The sequence below is a fragment of the Pongo abelii genome, chromosome 3 (genome assembly GCF_028885655.2).
Source record: "Pongo abelii isolate AG06213 chromosome 3, NHGRI_mPonAbe1-v2.0_pri, whole genome shotgun sequence".
In the NCBI taxonomy this organism is placed as follows: domain Eukaryota; kingdom Metazoa; phylum Chordata; class Mammalia; order Primates; family Hominidae; genus Pongo; species Pongo abelii.
The window spans coordinates 190,525,539-190,544,175 of NC_071988.2; the positions used below are offsets into that span (position 1 = coordinate 190,525,539).

General features: G+C 40.6%; 1 protein-coding gene across 9 annotated transcripts in view; it reads right to left on the reverse strand.

The window, feature by feature from the left end:
- DDX60L (DExD/H-box 60 like) overlaps nt 1-18,637 on the reverse strand; it is a 142,645-nt gene that overhangs the window by 45,012 nt on the left and 78,996 nt on the right. For all 9 annotated transcript variants that reach the window (XM_054554682.2, XM_054554678.2, XM_054554683.2 and 6 more), the window contains 4 exons: nt 14,144-14,312; nt 12,651-12,807; nt 9,729-9,829; nt 2,817-3,017 (listed from right to left, as the gene is read on the reverse strand). In XM_054554682.2, the coding sequence (XP_054410657.1) occupies nt 2,817-3,017; nt 9,729-9,829; nt 12,651-12,807; nt 14,144-14,312 (628 nt within the window). The remainder of the gene's footprint in view (nt 1-2,816; nt 3,018-9,728; nt 9,830-12,650; nt 12,808-14,143; nt 14,313-18,637) is intronic.

The window sequence follows — 18,637 nt, forward strand, 5'->3', positions numbered from 1 at the left end:
AAGAAAAAATCTCAAATATGCAGGAGCCCAGAAAATATGTCACCCTCATAAACGTTATTATATAAAAAACAACAATAAAAACCTTGAAAGTGTACTACTCTCTCTTCCTGGGAGAGTAATCAAAGTTAAGAGCTCAAGAATGGGGCCACTTTTACATAGAACTGGGTGTCACTGTTCCCTGTGACTATCAAAAGGCACACACCTGACTCATTACAGGGTTCTGGGAAGACTCTTTGTCTTGGTAAGTGGAATCTGATGTAACTGGCCATGATAATGAATATATAAGAATATGGAAAACTTGGTAACCTTACAATGACATTTTATTAAATTTAAATTTTAACGTGAATTATACACTACTCAACGTGGGGTTACACCCCCCAAAATTGTTCTGATTGAAAACCTCAGGCAAATTTACCAAATTCTGACATCTAGTTCAACATAACTGCATCCATTCTTTAAAAAGCAAACACTTACCCACATTCAGGTAGAAAAGACTGGAAGAAATATACCAAAATAATAAAGCAGTTTCCTTTGAGTAGTGGAACTATCGCTTCTTGGCGTTTTGGCTAAGATCAAGTGAGTAGTGGAACTAGGTATGGGTGATTTTTCCCTCTTTCAGCTTTTCTATGGTTCCAAATAAACTTTTATAAACAGGTTATTTTATATTTAAAATATAATTTTTATTTTTAATACAGAAATACTGTTTTCCTCATTTTTATCTGGAATTAAGAGTGATACATTTGAGAACATATTCAATCTTTCATTTCAATTATAATTCTTCTAATAATTCTTTAATGTAAAAATTTCATATTGATCTAATTAATTAAGTGGCAAATGCTGACAACATAACAGAATTTAAGGTAGAAGCAGATCTATTCTTCCACAAAAAATATATAGACAGTCAAAATCAAGTTATATTATCAGTTATCACTCATACTTGATCTCCTTTATAAAGGAAAAAGTAAAAAACAACATATAAAAAGAATGAAAAAGTTAGCAAGTGCTTTTCCCATTCTTCTCTTTAATGAACACTAAAGCAAAACAATAAAAAGCCTAAAACTAAAATCATAAGACCTGAGACTACAAATGATAATAGCTAGCATTTATGTGTTCACTACTAATCGAATACGAGGCTAAGAAGTCCTTGACTTGCATTAACTAGTTCATTTAATTTAACTATAATCTACAGTGGTTGTTATTTCCATTTTATAGCTGACAGTTCTGAGGTTTAGGAAAATGTAATTGCCTTATTAAAGTCAAATAGTCAGTAAATAATTGAACCAGGGACCTATTCCAGACCTTTATGAGTCTATAGCCAATACTCAACGACTATACTATATTACTTTTCACACATCAAAAATAACCCTGGTAATTCTTAATGGCTTATGGTCTTTTGTGATAAAACAAAATTAATTATTTTTTTCTCTCCTGAAGAAACATATAATCATCAAGAAAATACAAAGCATTAAAAGAGTGATGAAACTGAAGAGTTACTGCTACTGTTGACCTAAAAAATATTGAGGCAAAATTAATATAGAGAGCTCATTTGGGCCAAGGTTGACGACAGCTGTCTGGGACAGACACACTTCCAAGTTGTCCCAAAGAGTATTCTGCTCAGCCTTTGTTACAAGCAGATTTTTAAAGGCAAAAGAGGATAAGAAGTGGGCTGATACAAAGTTTTTTGAAGGACTTCTCACAGTTTTACAGAAATAACATTGATTTGTGATTGGCTATACATTGTTGAACTATAAGGAATGAGGTATGGTGTCCAATGTATGGTGTTTTATGGCTACTTCATGTCACTTAGCCTAGAGCCCACACAGGAAGTGGCTTCAAGAGGTAATTATTTAGCTCCCGAGGGGAGTGAGACATGACTGCTGTCACACCCTGTCACATTCCAGTGCTTCTCTGGGCCTGATAATTAAAGGGCACTCACATTCCTCAGATAAAAAGTTTCTTGGCCAAGTGCATTGGCTCACACCTGTAATCTCAACATTTTGGGAGGCCAAGGCAGGTGTGATGGTTAACACTGAGTGTCAACTTGATTGGATTGAAGGAATCAAAGTATTGATCCTAGGTGTGTCTTTGAGGGTGTTGCCAAAGGAGATTAACATTTGAGTCAGTGGGCTGGGAAAGGCAGACCCACCCTTAATGTGGGTGGGCACCATCTAATCAGCTGCCAGCATGGCCAGAATATAAAGCAGGCAGAAATACATGAAAAGGCTAGACTGACTTAGCCTCCCAGCCTACATCTTTATCCTGTGCTGGATACTTCCTGCTCTTGAACATCAGACTCCAAATTCTTTCGTTTTGGGACTCAGACTGGCTTCCTTGCTCCTCAGCTTGCAGATGGCCTATTATGGGTCCTTGTGATCAGGTGAGTTAATACTTAATAAACTCTTCTTTATACATATATCTATCCCATTAGTTCTGTTGCTCTAGAGAACCCTAATACAGTGAGTGGATTGCTCGAGCCCAGGAGTCTGAGACCAGCCTGGGCAACAGTGAACCCTCATCTCTACAAAAAAAAATAAAATAAAAATTAGCTGGGCATGGTGGTGTACACCTGTAGTCCCAGCTACTCGGGATGCTGAGATGAGAAGATCACTTGAGCCCAGGTGATCAAGGCTGCAGTAAACCATGATTGCACCACTGCACTCCAGCCTAGGTGACACAGTGAGACCCTGTCTCCAAAACAAACAAACAAAAAGAAAGTTTATTTTCTTTCTCAAGACAGACTTCTAAAAGAGCAGCAGACCCGACTAGAGCCAGGCCAGTGATGAAGACTGAACCTCAGGCAGTGTCCAGCATGGTACCTTTGCCTTGGCATCCTCTGGATCATCTCCCTTGGAAGCCAGCAGCATGAGTCGCAGGATCAGGGTTATGCTGAGAGGGAACTGTCCTCTCAGCTCAGGAACACTGGATGCAAGGAGTCTTTTTATTTTGGGCAATGGAATATCAAAGAAATACACATTTCCAAGCAGGTCTTGACCTCTTCTTCCAGCACGACCAGACATCTGAAAGCAGCAAAGAATCACATGTAAAACCTCCCCAAATAATATCCTATGAAGTCCAAAGACGTATGACTTTACACTTGTTATCCGGGATTGTGTTAAATTGTGCATTTAGTTCCGAAACTAATCTATGTTAACATGGCACTTAAAAAATATAGTGTGGCTGGGCAAAAGAGATAATGAGGCATTGTTATATATATTTGGTCTTTGGCCCCAGTTGCTGGCATATGACTCCTAAAATCCTTGGACTCTCCAATATCTCTATGTGAATGAGTTGGCTGATAGCTGGCAGTCTCTAGGCAGCTTCAGGATGGGGACTGGTCACCAGAAAGACCAAGGCACGATTAGAGGATTGGGACTTTCAGCCCCTCCTCGCAATTTCTGGGGAAGGGAGAAGGGCTGAAGGTTAAGTTGATCACCAGTGGCTGACGGTTTCATTCTTCAGGCCTGTGTAGTGAAGTTTCCATAAAAACCTAAAGGGACTGTCTCGAAGAGCTTCCAGACAGCTGAATACATGGAGGTTCCTGGAGGGTGGTGTGCCCTGAGAGGGCATGGAAGCTCCATGCCCCTTGACCCATACCTTGCTCTCACAGCTCTTCTTCTGTATCCTTTATAACGCCCTTCATAATAAGCTGATAAATATAAGTGTTTCTGAGTTCCATGAGCCACTCTAGCAAATTAACTAAACCCAAAGAGGAGGTCATGGGAACCCCAACTGGAAGCCAGTTGGTCCACAAGTTCCAAAGGACCAGACTTGTGACTGGTGTCTGAAGAGGAGGCAGTCTTGGGGACTGAGCCCTCAATGTGTGGAATCTGATACTATCTTCAGGTAGGTAATGTGGACTTGAATTGAGCTGCAGAATTGACTGCTCACTCAGTGGTGAGCAGAAATTCCCACACATTTGGTCACAGAAGTCTTCTGTGTTGATTGTAGTGATTATTATAGAGTGAGAGAATAGAAAAAGCAGTTTGCATTTTTCCTCATATTCAGAGGCAGAGTCATTAACAGGTATTCCCTATCATGCAGACAACTGTACTAGGGATGGTAAGATGATACGTAAAAGAAACTTACAAATGGAACCTGCTCTCAAGGAGCTTAGAGTCCATATACCCCCCACTCTTTCTCACCACACACACACAAAGAGAAGGAGAGAGAGAGGGAGGGATAGAGGGAGGGAGGGAGAGGGAAAGGGAGAGGGGGAGAGAGAGAGAGAGAGAGGAATAGAACTAGAGAGTGGCTTGAATAGGGAAAGTTCTCAGCCTTGTTTCAATCAGATCCTTTGTTTGCAAATGAAGGATTCAAACTTCTTCAGTTCTGCTTGGTTGAAATAGTTGAGCCCTGACTGGGTGGTTTCAAGCTCCAAACTAGAAGAGTCTGCTGGATGTTTCTTTCAAATGGCTGGAAGCGGGGAATTCCAACCACACTTGGCACCACCAACAGCAACTGTTCCCTATTTAAGACACTTTCTCTAACTCTTTTAACAAATAGAGTTAAAAGTAATGAAATTTAAAAAGTGTGCCTAAGCTCCTTGAGATACAAATCAAGTAAATTTATTAAAAGAGACAACATTTTGAAAGGCTTCGTGGAAGAGGTATGTCAAGGACCAACTATTTGCAGAAGAAATAACAGCCATTTATTCAATGCTTAATATGTGCTAGGCCCTTTATATAAATTAGTTTTAGGCGATCTTCATAATAATCCAGTGAGGTAGAGAGTATTGTCAGCCCCATTTAAAGATAAAGAAGGACTTCTAATGTGATGTTGAAAAAAAAAAAGAACAAAAGTAAGAAAACTGAGCGCAGAGAACCTAAGTAACTTAGCCACAATCCAGCAACTGAGAAGTAGCAGATTCAACTAACCCCTGATTTTTTTTAATCAAAGTCACGTCCCCAAGGACCATGTGAGCCTGCCTCTGGGAATCCTAAAAATGAGGTTCCTGAAGATTACATGGTAGACAACCCATGCAAAAAAATGACAGCAGAGAAGAAAAAAGCAAGAAGACAGAGATTAGAAAGATGGTTAGAAACAGTAAGAAGATTAGATTGATTAGGATAAATGTTCATGATCATAAGAATATACATATTTTAGATAGAGAGCAAAAGGGATTTTATTGATAAAGGGCTTGAATATTGCCAACACTTCTACATTTGATCCTAGAGTAGAATTAGCCATCAAATATTCCCTTGCCAGAAAATGACATGAAGAAAAACTACGCTATCCATCATCTACAGCACGGAATAGAATACGGGCAAATCATAACCAGGAGGACTGTTAAAGTATGCCCCTGGCCAACAGACAGAATGGACTCCTGTGGCTGAGCTGCTCAAAGGTAAAACAGAACTAGGCAGCCACGGCAGGGTGAGGAAGTGGTCATGCACGCTGTGTTCTCAGAAAGATGTAAAGATGTCAAAGGATGCTTCCTACGATCAAGCCAAACCAGCTGCTGTTGGTGGTGCCAAGATAAACTGTGGCTGGAAATCTCCACTCCTAGCTGTTTGAAAGAAACATCTGATGGAAACTTCTGGTTTGGAGCTTGGAAACCACTCAGTCAGAGCTCAACTATTTCAACCAATCAGAAAGGAAGAAGTTTGAATCCTTCATTTGCAAACAAAGGATCTGATTGAAAACAAGGCTGAGAACTTTCCCTATTTAGGCCAGACCCTCCCTTTGTTCTTTGAAGAGCCCACTTTCACTTACAGCAAAGGCTGAGTTTCTCCAATCTGCAGGTTGTTTTTTATAGAAAATAAAACTCTGTTTTGCCTCTGCAGATCTCATATCCTTTTGTTAACACTCTTATAATAGCCCTGGGTAAAGAAGGAAGGAAGAAGGATGCTGGCTACAGAAATTGTGATACAGAAATCTGATGACACCACTGCAGAAGAGTAATTGGATGATCTGTGTAATAGATTAAGCATCAAAAGCAAAGGAGAGAAAAGCATTAAAGATGACTCTGGAATGAAAAAGTGGGCACAGCAAATGAAGAAGGAAATGTTTATTAAGGACCTTTAATGTGTCTCTTTCCTATTTCACTTAATCCTCACATAGGCTGTGGGGTAGTGATTATCACGGCCATTCTGGAGATAGTGAAGGAAGATCCAGCAGTTCGGATATCTCACCTGAAGTCTCACATCTGTTTGGCAATAATCACCTCATGTCCACAGATTTTCCATTATCATGGTTTCCATTATACCACAACTGAAAATGACAGCCTGGCATAGATGGATGCACATTGTACAGAAGAAATCATCAGTTCCACAAATACCTTCAGCATCTCTTGTCATCCCCATGCTAATTGCTATTTGAGATACGAATTCCTTAATGGAATTTACAAGAGTACATAACAAGAACAGTGAAAGAACAAGCGCAATCACATCTCCCCAAAGCTGGAGTAATCAAAGAAGACTTCAAAGAAAACACATAAGGACAGTTCAATCAGACCCTTGTAAAGGGGCTAGGATTTCAATCAGGGGAAAGAAGGAAAAGTCTCTAAGAGGAAGAAGGAGAGCAAAGGTCCTGATGAACAAGGCATAGCAGAAATGAGAGGTCAATTACTAAAACAGTTTGTGCCAGAAGGTTCTCACTAGGAAAGAACAAGAAATAAATATATATATTTTTAAAAATTACGCGGTGATCAGGATGCAAAGGGCCCTACTAATAACAGCTGACATTCATTGAGCACTTACTATGTGCTGTGCACAGTTCTGAGTGGTGTACATTTTTCAGTTAGTCCTCATAATAACCTTCTGAAATATAATTATTGTCACCATCGTACAGATTGAGAAACTGACACCCCAGAAATTAACTAACTTGTCCGTAGTTGCACAGCTAGTAAAGAATAAGGTAAAGAGTTAAGCCTAGGGAATCTAGGACGAGATTCCCCCATATTAATCATTATACATACTCCTTCAGAAGCACTGTGAAGATCTAGCACATAGGTACCTGAGGCAAGACTTGAGCCAGGCCACCAGTGTGGTGGTGAGCACTCCCAGCAGGGGAGGGGCAGGGCAACAGGGTGGTTTGAATGTAGGCAGAATCAAGGTAATGCTGACATGGTGGTGAAGAGGCTCAGGAAAGGATACCAAGAGACTGTGATAGCAATAAGGGCATTCTGATAACTAGAGCAATCCCAGGCGTATGCCAATAAGGAGACTTTTGGAGGCCCTGGGAGGCAGTGAATGTGTTTTTGCTTATGGGAAAGAAGTGACTCATTGGGACCCAGGCAGCAGACTGTGGTAGGCAGCTTTCTCAGTGGCTGCTCCCAATGATTCTAATAATCACAGCTTCCTGCTATTCACAGCCTTGTGTAATCTGCTCTCCTTGATTGCTGAAGAAAAGCCAGGAAGGCAAAGCTAACAAGTATTCTCTTTATCTTACAGGCAATAAAATCCTATGAAGATTGAGTGACATGAGGAAGACACCTAGGAGCAGGTCATGACATGTATTTGACTCATAATAAATGCCATTTGAGGGAATATATAAATGAGTATATTTTAAAAGAAAATGGAAAGACCAAAAGGAGAAAATGGCAAGTTAGCAGAAAATCCATATCATTTTTTTCAATTAATACAGTAAAGCATATTATTTGCTTTAAAGAGCTAATATAAAATACACAGTTCAGGGGTCTGTATTACCTGCTGCGCTAGGAAAAATCACACTCCCATGAGACTAGATTCCTCTATCAAAGAAAGCACTAGAAGGAAGGAAGGTGCACAGCTTCATGCCACATATTCAAATAGATCTAGAGAAAGAACAAGATTTTGATACAGCTGGACAAAGTCACTGAAGTCAGTTCCTGGGAAACCAGCTTTGGAGACTGAATTTTCTATTTATATTTCTAAATAATAACTTAGTTGTTGAGTGAGAAACATAAATCCACAGATAGATTTTCTTTTTTAAAACTTTTAAGTATAAAACATAGTAAATGCTTACTTCTAGTTGGAAGATGTGTCAAAATACTGACATGAAGTCAAAATAATGACAGCTAAACTAAGGCTGTAGCTATAAGATCATGACAAAACTGAAATGCATGAAATACTTTTGGTAGGAAAGTGCAAGCAGTAGAACTAACAGTTTCTGGTTCTCATTGTATGACACATCCTTCTAGACAAATTGTAAATAACATAGAAATAATATGGAAATACAATTCTGTTTTAAGTGCATTTCTCTAAACAGAGGCAACCTGACATTTGGGATGATTAGGCGGTTGTTGAGGGGTATAAGTGCAAGGGGCAATTCCCAGAAAAGTCTGCCACCTGACCCTCGAGAAACAAATAAAATCCATTCACAGAGAAAGTATATTTTATTCTGTCCTAGGAGATAATGCTAAGTCATCAGGGCAGGATAACAAAGTAGTTCCACTCTCATTGTGGTCCATAGTAAATAAATGATGTTGGATTTCTTCCAAACTAGTGATTTTGGCAAGGAAGAGAAAAAAGGAGACTATAATTCTGAAGGAAACACAAGTCCCTTAAGAGAAACTTTGCTCTCTACACGAAAAAGAGAAAGACTGAAAAATTCCAGCTCAGGGACTTCCTGTTTTTCATAACAGAACATGGTAAAAGGTGATATGGTCTATAGCCGTACTTGAGAAAAGGAAAATATGGCTTTTAAAGTTGAAACAGCAACATCCTAAAAGGTCACGAAATGGAGATCAACTACTTTTCTCTGTAAAATCACAGTCTTCATATTCCAGCCTAGGTGAGTTCACATGATCCACATTTGAATAAGAAAAGAGGAAAACTTCAAGAATAAGCAAACTGAAAAAATTTATATTTTATAATTTATCTTTTATATTTCGAGACTAGGCAAAGATTATTGTCAGGTTTTTTTTTAGCAGTGTGTACAGAGGAGATGATTTTTCTTCCCTTTGACTTGCAATATATATCACATATAGGATGTCACATAAGGAAATGAGAAGACTCTCAGGTATAACATCTTTGTCTTTGTGTCTAAATCTCTGTTCTATAGCCCTTCTCTTTTATTTTTATTTTTCTCACTCTCAACCTTGTTTTTCTTTCATTTCTCTTTCCTCCCTCGCCTTATAATACAGACATATTTTTATCCTCGATTTTTAAAAAGTTATCTAGAGACCTCCGAGTAACATTTCTCCCTCCAGAAATTCCACTAAAATGATAATGAAAACCTTTTTTTAAAAAAAAGCATAAACTCCCAAGAAGGTGAATGGTATTAAAGTCTTGGAATTTGGAAAACAGGTGGTCAATGACTCCTAAATACTCAATACTAAACTTCAAGTAAGGAAGTCAAAACCTACCTAATTTAAATGACAGGATTCCCAAAAGACCCAGGAATTGATAATACCAAGTGCCACACACAGAGAAAGGCAAATTAAAGGAAACAGCTAACGCAAGGAATTTCAGACCATTTTACATACTCCCAGAAAAATAAAATAAAGGAGCACTATAAAGGATCAAGAATCAAAACAGCTGTACATTTCTCAAGAAATATAAAAGCTATACTAAAAACCGAAATACTTTAAGATTATTAAGCCAATAAACCCTAACCGTGAAAAAATAGTGAAAACAGATAAATCACACAACATGAAGCAACAAGATATGAGGCCACTCAACTCAAAAATGCTATGCCACATAGAAAGTAAAAGGAAGGACATAGCCTGTTACCAGATGTGAGTGCCACATGGTTCATTATTTCACACTCAGCTCTCAGCAATGGGAGTTAAAGAGTCAGAGAGTTACCTGTCTGTAATTTAAAGCATCCAGATAGACTGAGTCTTGGGCAAAAACAACAGATTTGCATGGCATGTGGATCCCTAAGGCGAATGTTTCAGTAGCTGTCACTACCTAGGAAAAAAAGAAAAACAAGAGTTAATACACAACATAGCATATCTATAAAGACACAAGATCTATTTTCCACTCCAGTCACTGAACAACTCTTAGAGCTTTAACAAACCACATGTCATTAAAACTAACATACTAGCCCTACTGTTCTTGCAACTGCCTGACTATTCAAAGAACACTGCTACTTCAGCATCCTAACTGTTGCCATTTGCTCACCCTAAAATCATTTTCCCCAAATCTCCATTTGCAGGCTTTTTCTGGTCTCTGTATAAATGTCCAAAAAGACTTCCTGCACCATCGTTTCTAAAATAACCATGTTTACTTGTCCCCCCAAGACCTTCAGTATCATGAGGACATGGGCATTGATCTCTCTCGGCCACTGCTGTATCCTCAACACCTGGAAGAGTATTGGACACACAGCGGATGCACAATAAATATGTGTCCAATAAATGCATGAATGAATGAACAACAAGCATTCAAATTTTCCTTAAGATAGGGTAATAATGTTTTGCCTTACATACTCTGGACAACCACCTTCTCTTATTCTCATGTTTGTTTATGGAGGTTTTATCCAAACAGCTAAATGATCTAATTAATGGAAGGATAATAAAGTTACATTTTGCTTCTTATTTACTTTCTTAATATCAGTTATGTGCCCAATCACCTATTTAATGCTAAGTGCATATAGCTGCTCTCTCTTCCTGCCAAATACACTAATATTAACCTGTGCCATAATTATTTCAATTATTTAACGATAAAGAGTAAGCAAAAAGACTTTCTAATCGATATTTATAAACCCATCCAAATTCAACCCATTATTTGTTCATCTGTAAAAGTTCATCAATAAAAACGAAAGGCTCAAATCACTAAACTTTAGAATTTAGCCATAATGAGTACCATTTAGAAAAAAAATGTGTTCTGGCCAAGTGTAGTGGCTCATGCCTGTAATCTCAGCACTTTAGGAGGCCAAGGCAGGCCGATCACCTGAGATAAGGAGTTCGAGACCAGCCTGACCAACATGGAGAAACCCTGTCTCTATTAAAAATACAAAATCAGCCAGGCATGGTGGCGCATGCCTGTAATCCCAGCTACTCAGGAGGCAGAGGCAGGATTGCTTGAACCCTGGAGGCAGACACTGCAGTGAGCCGAGATTACGCCATTGCACTCCAGCCTGGGCAACAAGAGTGAAACTCTGTCTCAAAAAAAAAAAAAAAAAAAAAAAAAGTGTTCTGTGTAGCAAGCTCTCGCAGTTTCAGAATAACACTTTTATAATAATAAGGCTATTCATTCATTTACATATTCATTCATTTACTCACTCATTAACTTTTATTGAGCCACTACTATGTGACAAGATCTACAACACTGACTGTGATGAATAAAACTGGAGTGACCTTTGCCCATAATTAATAACCTTTATGAAAACTTTTCTGGTTATTTGTCCTTTAAAATGACAAATAAATGATACATATATGAAAACCGAGCAGAGTTGTTCACAATATTTTATTTTTATAAACAGCAAGAAACAACTTTTATTTATGATATCTAATACTCCTCACTCTTCTTAAGATTACGAAAATGGCTGGGCATGGTGGCTCACACCTGTAATACCAGCATTTTGGGAGGCTGAGGTGGGCTGATCACCTGAGGTCAGGAGTTTGAGACCAGCCTGGCCAACATGGTGAAACCCTGTCTCCACTAAAAATACAAAAATCAGCTGGGCATGGTGGTACATGCCTGTAATCCCAGCTATTGAAGAGAATGAGGCAGGAGAATGCCTTGAAAAGGAGGCGGAGGTTGCAGTGAGCTGAGATTGTGCCACTGCACTCCAGCCTGGGTGACAGAGCAAGAGTCCGTCTCAAAAAAAAAGATTACAAAATAAATACCCTGAATAGCATAACGACTACCCTTCTACACAACTCTTCACACACTATCCCCACCTAGAAATAGAATATTGCAAGCTTCTGAAACATACTAACAAAAAGTTAACATAAAGCATTTAACTATGAGCCATCTAAGATGTCCTTACCCTCTTCCAAGTTCATTTGGAGGTATCACATCTATCAGCTCTGTCTAAAATATGTTAGTCTAGTGCAAGCTTTTTCCACTTCTTAAAAAAGAAATGTCTTTCTCTTAGCTGAGGTATGACATTAGAAAATAGTCTGACTAAAAGTATAGTCATTTATACTAAATGTATAAATATCCTTATGAGCTGTCTAGGACAAAATTGTAAGAACTATGTCCTAGATACTAAGTTTAAAGAGTAAAGGGTTATGACCAGGCACAGTGGCTCACATCTGTAATCCCAGCACTTTGGGAGGCCCAGGCGGGTGGATCATGAGGTCAGGAGTTCGAGAACAGGCTGGCCAGCAGGGTGAAACCCTGTCTCTAATAAAATACAAAAAAAATTAGCTGGGCATGGTGGTGCACACTTGTAATCCCAGCTACACGGGAGCGCTAAAGTAGGAAAACCGATTGACTCTGGGAGGTGGAGGTTGCAGTGAGCCAAGATCGTGCCACTGCACTCCAGCCTGGAAAACAGAGCGAGACTCCATCTCATAAAAATTAAAAAAAAAAAAAAAGAGTAAAGGTTATGCCTAGATTACCACAGCTATACTACTCCATTATAAATATTATTTTTCAATGTAGAAATAATTTTTAAACTCCTCTAATAAATGGGATAGATGGAGCAGTCCAGTCCAGCGAGTGGTAATAAAAAGACACTGGTTAGATGAGAAAAACAACTGGTATAATTTTTTACCTTTTAGTGGCATTCAGCATCATATATGCACAACTTTATTTTTTAAATGCAAAGAAATTTACCTACCCTAATAAGCCCTTTTACAAAGAGTATCTCAACGAACTCTTTTTCTTTAAAATACATGCCGCTGTGATGATATCCAATCCCCCTTTGTGCTAAAGCCTCCAGTTCTTTGCCGTGTCTTGTTAATCGCACTCGTTTTAATACCCTATCCAAAGTCTAAAACAAGAAAGAAGTGTAAAACAATTGATCATGTATTTTATTTAATTTCAAGCTCAATCAGAATCAAAGGACATTTTCATGAGCAAATCACTTACATCTTGCACACAGTGAGGCTGCCCTTTGACCCTGAACCTACATGTTTTATGACTACAGAAACAATCTGCCCATTTTTGTGAACAGACTATCTCAGAGAAGAGGCATTCATAAACTAAAGGGGAAGATGCTATTGAAGCAGCAGATCAAATGCCCTGGACAGATGAGTAAACGACCTTCTGCTGCCTGAGACAGACAGACTACTTCTCTACTGGAACCTTAGGAGTCCTTTTCAAGCAAAGAGAGAGAGACTTCTCCAAGAAGGCAGAGCAAGATGTCTACTCTAGATGATCAGAGAATTCTTACTTCTCACTGAACCACTCACAAGTCATATCCAACCCCTTAAAAATGTCCATACCCTCATAGCCTCACTTCTAAGAATTTATCCTCAGGAGGAAATCCAGCAGTTGGCAAAGATGTCAAAGGTAAAAACGTATTACAAGAACAAGAAAAAATAATAAAAATAGCCTATGCAGCCTAGAGTAAGACAACTGGTTACATAAATTATAATCATCCACATAAATATATACTATGAAGCTATTAAAATTATAACGTAGCTCTATTGTTGTTGGCAAGAAATAAGTAAGGGAGGAAAGGAGATTACAGACCAATTTGTGTATAATATGGCCTTATTTTATTAACAAATAAATACATGAAATGTCTATGTGAGTGTGGACATGCTTGTGACTACAAGCAATAGAATAAAAGATCTGATAGAACAGTGAGTCTCTCTGAGCTGTGACATTATTTTTATTTTCTATTTTCAAGTACTTCTGCAATGGACATAAATTACTTGCATAATAAAAAATGTTTAAATGCCATATCATCCTTGGATATTTCAATATCTGTTTAATGAAATGTTTTGAACGTTATATAGGTCTCTGAAATTGAAACTTTCAGTTGATATTTTTTAAAATATATTGTGTCATAAACCCAAACATGACCAGAATTAAAATATATCATATTGAATTAAATTCTAGAATCAGGCTACAAACTAATCCAAGATAATAGAGTGAAATAAAATAAGAGGCTGACATTCACACTGAGCAAGGAAGAGTCACTTATAGAACTTTAGCACATTAAATTGGGATAATCATTGCAAAACAAACAAAATAATACACAGAGATAATCATATTTCAAAGATATTACACAAGTCATTTCAGTGTTCAAAGATATTAAACGATCACTATGATAAAACGTCACAACTGTAGAGTATTATATTAATAATTCTCTGACGTACTGAGCCTTTATTCCTGGTAATCTCAGCGTGTAGGGCTTTGAAATCAGCATACGTGCGGTCCTCAGAGATTTCCAGAATCTTCAGATTCTCCAGGAAATTAATATATTCAGCTATATACATTTGTTTTCTTCTCAGTTTTTCAGCCTTCTTCGGGTTTTTTTTATTGCTACTATTTAAAAAAAAAAAAAACTTTTAAGTAATGAAAACTCATATTCAGTTACTGCAAGAAGCCTAAGGCCCCACAGATTTCCCTTGGTCATCCGACGTTGACAGTAGCTCCATCAATCCTGACTTGGTCTCCCCTTCCTCACGTGCACTTCCACCACTTCATCTAGAAGTCAGGTCCCCTCATCAGCAAAATCCTCTATATTTTCTTCATTTTCTCTGCATAATTTCTCCTCCTTCACACTGTAACAGATATCCAGTTCTTCTCAGGAAAATTTCTGCCCCTGAATCTCTTTTGAGCACTTGCCAGAGCACAGTGGAAAAGCAAAGGGGGCGGGGTGTGTGGCACAGTCTAGAACGAGTTGGCACATCCCCTGATCCCACTAACTCTGGTCTTAAGAAGAGGGTTCCAGAAAGAAAAGGGTACTTTAAATATCCATGCTGACAGCAGAGACCCTTCCTGACTAGGCCTAAGAGAAAAATTGATTCTACCATTAAATATTCTTTATTTTCATGGCCCATATCGTTCATTACACATCCAACTTGAAATGTAGTTCCTAGTCCTGAAAAAAAGACTGACTGAAGAGAATCAGTCACCGAGAAGACCTGGAGCTCCGACATCTCTCTCCCAGGTATTTTTCCCTTCCCCTATGTCCAAAAAATATACACAACAAGCAGAAAGAAGATCAAAGCAGCGGTGGAAACAATAGAGAGCTTGCCCTAGTCTTTAGGAAACGTCTGAATTAGAAGGGCTACGGAAGTTGTTTCAATATTGTTACAGACTGAATGTTTGTGTCCCCCTCAAAACAAATTCATGTGTTGAAATCCTAAACTCCATGTGTGATATCAGAAGGTGGGGTCTTTGGGAGGTGATTAAGTCATGAAGACAGAGTTTCATGAATGGGATTGGCAACCTTGTAAAAGAGGCTCCAGAGACATCCCTCGCCCCTCCCACCAGGTAAGGACACAGAGAAGACAGCTCTCTATGAACCAGGAAGCAGCTCTGTCAATACCCTGATCTCGGACTTCCTAACCTCCAGAACTGTGAGAAATAAATTTCTGTTTAGAAGCCACTTAGTCTGTGGTAATTTGTTATGGATTAAGACAAATGTTGAGGGAAGGTTTAGTTAGTGTTTCAAAAGTATTTATGAAGCATTATTACTATGTGCCAGGCAATATGCTATTACTGAGGGACTCAAAGAAGAATATGCACAGTTCTGGTAAGGGAACTCTCAATCTAAAGAAAATAAAGATATGGAAACAACTGCAATGCAGTGTTATAATTAATCCAAATGCTTTAATGATTCAAAGTGGAATGAGAACAAAAGACAAAGGGTAATAGATCTATCTGAGGGAATCATTATAAACTTCAGAGAGAAGACTTAAAACAAAAGATGTGGGAGAAATGAGCGGATTTATGAGCCAACAGAAAGGAAGGCCCTCCAGGTAGATTCAGTGTGTAGTACATAGATTCAGATGGTGGAGAGCAATTCATGTGAGTGCCTACCCATTAACAACTCTACCAAGCAATTCAGAAGGAAGAACTTTGTATGTAGGACAATCTAACTAAATGTGCACATTAGAACTGATGGCAGCAGTGGCTAATCTGGAGAGGCTGCTGCCATGACACCAGCTGCAGTCGGGGAGGCAAGGCCAGGGCTGTGTGCTCCATGGAGCCAGCAGGAGCTGGGAACAAGGGGAAGTCCTGCCTACTTCTGAGTTGACAGGGTGGGAGACGCATTCCCCAGGCACAGCTGTAGACACCCAAGCTGCAGCTGCAGACCCAGGCATCTCTGTGCTCTTGGGGGCTGGGAGCAGGCAGGAGCCCTGCCCTTATGGGCATAGCTGCAGCCACCCAAGCCATGGCTGCAGACCTGGGCCTCCCTGTGCACTTGGGTGCCAGGAGTGGGCAGGAGCCCCATCCTCCCACATATAGCTGCAGCCACCCAAGCTGCAACTGTGGACCCAGGCATCGCCACACTCTCGGGGGCCCAGGAAGGCCCCCTTCCCTCTGCAGGTTTGGAAGCACCTGCTCCCGCTACCTGGCCTCTCTCTGCTCCCAGCCCCTACTCCACAGGCTCAGAAGTATCTGCTCCTGCTGCCTGGCCTCTCCCTGCTCCTGGCACCCACTCCAATCTCAGAGCAAAGTTGAGGCCAAGCCCAGGTGCTGTCACAACCTAACCAGGTGCGTGCACGCTCAGGACAGCGCTGACATGCCAGCTCCCTGTTGACTCGGCCGTTTCCAGACATTGAGTGCCAGTGAGCATGGGAGGGAGGCCAAGGTGGGGGCTAAGAGCAGCTCAGTGCCGGCCTGCAGGCGGCCCTTTGGCACAAACAGCCTGGGTGCCATGAACAGCAGCAGGAGGCAGACAGGCTCTGAGCAGAAAGGAGTGGGTCCCTGGTGAAGTCCCACCTTCAAGCTGGGAAAGGCCTGAAACCTGAAGGCTGGGCTGCCAGTCCTGTGGACCGGAGTGGGAACTTATGGTGCTTTTTCCAGGCCTGCCCATGGCCACCCATGGACCAATCAGCACACACTTCTTCCCCTCTGAATCCCATATAAACCTCAGACTCAGCCAGACTTGAGGACTCAACAGACGACCAGCTGCAGAGAGGAGCTACCCACTCCAGGGTCTCCTCTCTGCTGAGAGCTGAGCAGACGTCAGGATTACCAGCTGTGGAGGGGAGCTACCCACTCCAGGGCCTCATCTCTGCTAAAAGCTGAGGACTCAACAGGGCAACCAACTGCAAAGAAGAGCAACCCACTCCAGGGTCTCCTCTCCACTGAGAGCTGAGCACTTGACAGGATTACCTGCCTGCAGAGAGGAGCGACTCACTCCAGGTTCTCCTCTCGGCTAAGTGCTCAACACTCACTGGGACACCCCACCTGCAGAGAGAAGCTACCCACTGCAGGTCTCCTCTGAGCTGTTCCATTTCTCAATAAAGCTCTTCTTCACCTTGCTCACCCTCCACTTGTCTGTGTACCTCATTCTTCCTGGATGCAGAACAAGAACTTGGGACCCATTGAATGGCAGGGCTAAAAGAGCTGTAACACAAACAGGGCTGAAACACACCCCTTGCTTGCCACATTATGGGTGACAAGCAGGAGAGAAGAGAGAAGGGGAGAAGAGCTGCAGCCCTTCGGGGAGCCCAGACCTAGGAGCTCCCCAAGCCATGGCTGTGATAACTTCTTTGGGGCTCTGCAGTTCCTGGCATCTCTGGGCACCACCACATTCCCCAGTGCCAGCCGTGGAAGCTGCTTGCAGTACACCTGGTCCAGCCCCAGCCTCACAGGAAGCTGGTGCCTGTGCCAGTGCCTGGAGCTGCCCACCCCTCTGCAGCTAGCATGCCTGGCTGTGTGCAGCAAAGGTGCCATTGGCCACAGAGGTTTCCGGCCAGAAAAGCAACACCCGTAACAGAATCCCATAACAGAACAATCAGACCAGCACCTGTACATCAATAACATTGGAACAGGTGAACCTGGAACAAGAAATTACACACGAGAAAGACTCCAAAGAATCCCAAATAACAAATGGCAAAGACCTGAACCAAGGCAGAGCAAGTAAGTGAGGATGGAGAGGATGGCAAGGAGAGAAGAAATATTTTGACCATAGAACTGATCAGACCTTGGGGAGAAAGGAAAAGAAAATCACAGCAGTGAAGTCCTACTCCAAGCATACAATTGGTATGGCAATTCATTCTATATGCCATTCTTTTGTTTTTAAGTTTTATTTTAAGTTCAATGGTACATGTGCAGATTTGTTATATAGGTAAACTTAGGTCACGAGAGTTTGTTGTACAGATTATTTCATAACCCAGGTATTAAGCCTAGTGCCTATTAGGTATTTCTCCTGATCCTCTCTCTCCCTCCTCCTCCCACCCTCCACCCTCGGATAGGCCCCAATGTGTGTTGTTCCCCTCTACATGTCCATGTATTCTCATAATTTACTTCCTACTTATAAGTGAGAACATGTAGTATTTGGTTTTCTGTTCCTGCATTAGTTTGCTAAGAATAATGGCCTCCAGCTCTATCAATGTCCCTGTAAAGGACATAATCTCATTCTTTTTTATGGCTGCATAGTATTCCATGGTGTACATGTACCACATTTGCCTTATCCAGTCTATCATTCATGGGCATCTAGGTTGGTTCCATGTCTTTGCTATTGTGAATGGTGCTTCAATGAACATATGCATGCATGTATCTTTACAAGAGAATGATTTATATTCCTTTGGGTAGACACCCAGCAATGGGATTGCTGGGTTGAATGGTATTTCTGTCTTTTGGTCTTTGAGGAATCACCACACTATCTTCCACAATGGTTGAACTAACTT